Here is a 4,055-nt window from a genome sequence, read left to right as displayed (position 1 = left end):
TTTTTTTTTTTTTTTTTTCGTCGATATTTCTGGCGCTTGATTTCGAGCCTTTCTCACGTCATCGTGTCGTGCTTATCTTGTATCTTGCTCGAAGCCGGGAATTATTTAATTAATATGGATCATCTGGAAAAGAAAATATCTATATTTGAAATATATATATATTTTTTTTACTGAGTCTTAGGTTGGGGATATTGTGATTTTTGGATTTTTTTTTTCTTTTTTAGTATTTTTTTTTTTTATATATTTCGACGCGCAAAATCCGAAAATGACGGTTTTCTTTGTTGGAATTCATTGATTATTTGCATGTGAAATTCTGTAGTTTCAAGATGTTTTGCGAGTTACGTCATGTTGAATAGAAGCACGAGCGAGCGCCAAATTATTATTACAATTTAAAATTTCATGTGATACAATTAATATTACAATGAATAATATTTTTATCGATAAAATCATCGTTGGAATATTATTGACTTTCTTGCATTTAATACAATTCGAGAATTGAATACTAATTCCCGTTCATTATAAGATGCTATTAAAATTTTAAATAATGCAATTTGAATTCTTTAAAAGAGTTTTTTTAATTTATTATTATTATTTTTTAAATTTTAACTTAACTTTTATTCTTAAACTTAATTTTAATTTCACGCGTGCTAGTGTTTCTATCGTTCATTCAAATTGGCTGAATATTCAACATGGTATCCAATTCGCGAAACATCGCATGCACATAATTTCAAATCGAATTTCGACAATTAATACCATAATGTTCTGATTATGCACGTCAAAATTTATAAAAGAAAGAAAAAAAAAAAAAAAAAGAAAAAGAAAATACGAAAAATACAATTTTCAAATATCCCAAACTAAAGTTTTTGAAATGTCGAATTTTTATAGTACTTTGTATTCGAGATATTTTCGACGCGATATTCTCGTCTTCGAGCTCTAGAATTAGACTTTGCCAAATGTGCAATAAAATTTTTATAAATATTTTATGCCTTCCTTGGGTGAGAAAAAAAAAACACGAGGTAGCTCGTTTTATAGATAAATTACGAAAATTGATGGCAGCAAATGGTAAATTAATCCAACCACGTTTGATGGGACACGGTCGAGCATTCGAAATCGGTTGAATAACTAGAAACTTTTATTTCTTTTTTTTTTTTTTTTAATGCTTGAATTAATGTGGGTTTAATAGTAAAAAAAAAAAAAAGAAAAACAAAATTCAAAAAATAATAATTTGAAATTGACCCAATTAAAATTTTTATAAATATTTTATGCCTTCCTTGGGTGAGAAAAAAAAAACACGAGGTAGCTCGTTTTATAGATAAATTACGAAAATTGATGGCAGCAAAGGGTAAATTAATCCAACCCCGTTTGATGGGGCACGGTCGGGCATTCGGAATCGGTTGAATAACTAGAAACTTTTATTTCTTTTTTTTTTTTTTTATATTTCGCTATGGACTGTGTTTAACCGATAACGAAATGGTTCCGAAAGGATTAATGAATCTGAATCTAGGCGGCTTATTGTGATTTTAGTTGTCGAGGGATTACGAGATCGTTTCGATCATTTTCTCGATTACAGTAGCAGTTCATTGTCAGACATGCCTCTTTGTTGCGCATAATGGCACGCGGATCAGGCAAACATAGAGCTGGGAAAAACAAGATTATAAGCAAATAAAATACTGTATTAAAAATAATAATTGCATAATAATATCTCAAATATATATTTTCATATCGATTCATACTATTTTAAAAAGATGATATCTCAAATATTTATCTTCAATACAAATATATTACAATTTAATATATTGAAATCGTACTATTAATATATGTATAATATATATATATATATATAATAACATATCAAAACTTGATAAAATATAATCTATTTTCTAAAGATTAAAAAATGCATATTGCCTTCCAATTAAATGAAAAATAATTCTTTTATTTGTATCGAATTCAAATGTAAATAATAAATAGTATTTGTCTATAATATATATATATAAGTAAAGTATCTTAAAATAATATTTGCTTATTAGAAATATTTTTCAATTTTCTAAGTATTTTTAATTTATTTCAAATTTTTCCCAGTTCTATCACTACGTGCTACTTACAATCTATCTGTGCTGTGCAGATACACCCTTAAAAAGAAAAAAAAAACGCACCATGCGGTCATATGGCTTTCGATACTTAACCTTACATGTTAGAATATCTTTGAAAGAGTTTTGCAACGCACTGCAACACATACATACTCTTACGTTTTCATATTACACATACTGAGACACATCATGATATGTAACGAATTACGGAAATCAGAGAACTCCTTATGGATGGATAATTATAGAAAAGACATTATCGTGGCATGCATGGCTGCATGTAGAATTACAATCTATATATACGTTTTATATTGATCTTACACAGTAGTACGTGTGTGCGTTTACCATTACTTCTATTTTTCATTTTTTTTTCTTTTTTTTTTTTTTATTATCATTGTTTTATTTTTTTTTTTTTCTTTTTTTTTCTTCTTGTTTTTGCGGGACGGATTGGCTGGGGTTTTCTGGGTGAATAAGATACGAGGCGAAAGAAAGTGGGAGAGAAAGAGCGTGAAAGAGAACGGATGTCAGACATTTCATATTATTTAGTTTCTAAATTGCAAAATTCTAAATTTCTCGCGTAGAAAGTAGAATAGGCGCCGGTTTGTTGCATTGGCAAAATTAATAATAGAATGAAAGGATTTTTCATAGTTTTTTTGCTGTTTGTTCCTTTGTTCGCAAATCATCTCGATCATTAGAATCTTTTCGTGTGTCATGTAGCAGGCAAATCCTTTCGTGCTCGTAACGGGAGTCAAAGTCGTTTTGCATTTTAGAAGAACAAGAAAAAAAAAAAAAAAAAGAAAAGAAAAATCAAATAAGAAAAAAAATTCTTACAACAAAATAATGATAGAAATCCTGATACGAGCAGCCAATTCAAATAGCCCGCGCTTTCGTACGTTAACTCATTAACTTAACATATATATTCTCGCGGTTAATTCGAGAGACGTCTGTCTTTGTTGACAAAAGAATGCGTAAAGTTGTGAAACGAAGGCGAGGCTTAGTGACCAATGACACGCAATTTTGTCGCCACCTGCAGGGGATAAAGACAGAGGGCTAAAAATCAATTGAAAAAAAAAATCGAAAAAAAATGACGCAGGGCAAGGCATTGGCTGGGGGGCCAGGCGCGGCGGGATGGATGCAGCAACGCGAGGCGGTTCCGGAATTTCCGCCGCTCCACGATTCAGCGGACTCTGATTCTGACCGAGAGAATGAAAAACGACCGCGCGTCTAAAATTACTTTTGGAAATGAGCGAGCTATATAGTATGGTAACGAGACTAATAAAACGAGATATATACCGAAAGAAAAGAAAGAGAGAGAAGAAAAGAGAAAAAAGGAAAAACGCAACAACAAAAACGAGGGGAAAAAAAAAGAGGAAAAACATAGAGCAGAGTGTATGTCAGAGAAATGGAAAAAAAAAAAAAAAAAAAAAAAAAGAAAGAAAGAAAAGCAGACGTACTGCTAACCGGACAACCAGGAACTACTACGTCGTCACCCACTATACCGACACGCACATGCTCTCGTTGTGCATACGGCCACATACACCCACATACGTATACACACATGCGATATACGCGCACCTCCGAGCCACACACATGGAAATAATGTTCGTTGGTGTTCCTACGATTAATGATAACATTAGTTTCTCCGGTTTTGAAACATTTTTCTCCTTTTTGCGTCAAGAGAGAGGGCCAAGCGCACAGAACGATGCGGCGATACACGTAAGTTTTATTGCGGGTCAGTTTATACAATTGTAACTGTATTCGATAACTGTCCTCCTTGGTTCGAATTTCGTTTCTTTCTAATACGAATGAAATGAGAATTTCATATTCGTTTTCTTATCCCCCGTGTTTTTCAGGGATAACAGACGTGACTGTTTTATTATTATAGGTCATCCTATAAGAAGTTTTTCAGTTTCGAATCATTAAATTTATATAAGGTATAATTAGCGTAACGTTTAGCATAAGTTAGAATAG

The 4,055-nt window shown here is 31.7% G+C and overlaps 1 protein-coding gene across 1 annotated transcript in view; it reads left to right on the top strand.

The window, feature by feature from the left end:
* LOC102677155 (homeobox protein extradenticle) overlaps positions 1-3,360 on the top strand; it is a 62,777-nt gene extending 59,417 nt beyond the window's left edge. Inside the window, exon 11 of the mRNA XM_006614755.2 lies at positions 3,178-3,360. Coding sequence (XP_006614818.1) covers positions 3,178-3,312 — 135 coding nt within the window. The 3' untranslated portion in view covers positions 3,313-3,360. The remainder of the gene's footprint in view (positions 1-3,177) is intronic.
* Positions 3,361-4,055: the final 695 nt, after the last annotated feature.

This window comes from Apis dorsata, unplaced genomic scaffold, assembly GCF_000469605.1.
Source record: "Apis dorsata unplaced genomic scaffold, Apis dorsata 1.3 scaffold_196, whole genome shotgun sequence".
Classification (NCBI taxonomy): Eukaryota; Metazoa; Arthropoda; class Insecta; order Hymenoptera; family Apidae; genus Apis; species Apis dorsata.
The sequence above is the reverse complement of the archived record's forward strand: the minus strand, read 5'-3'. Positions and strand labels throughout refer to the sequence as shown.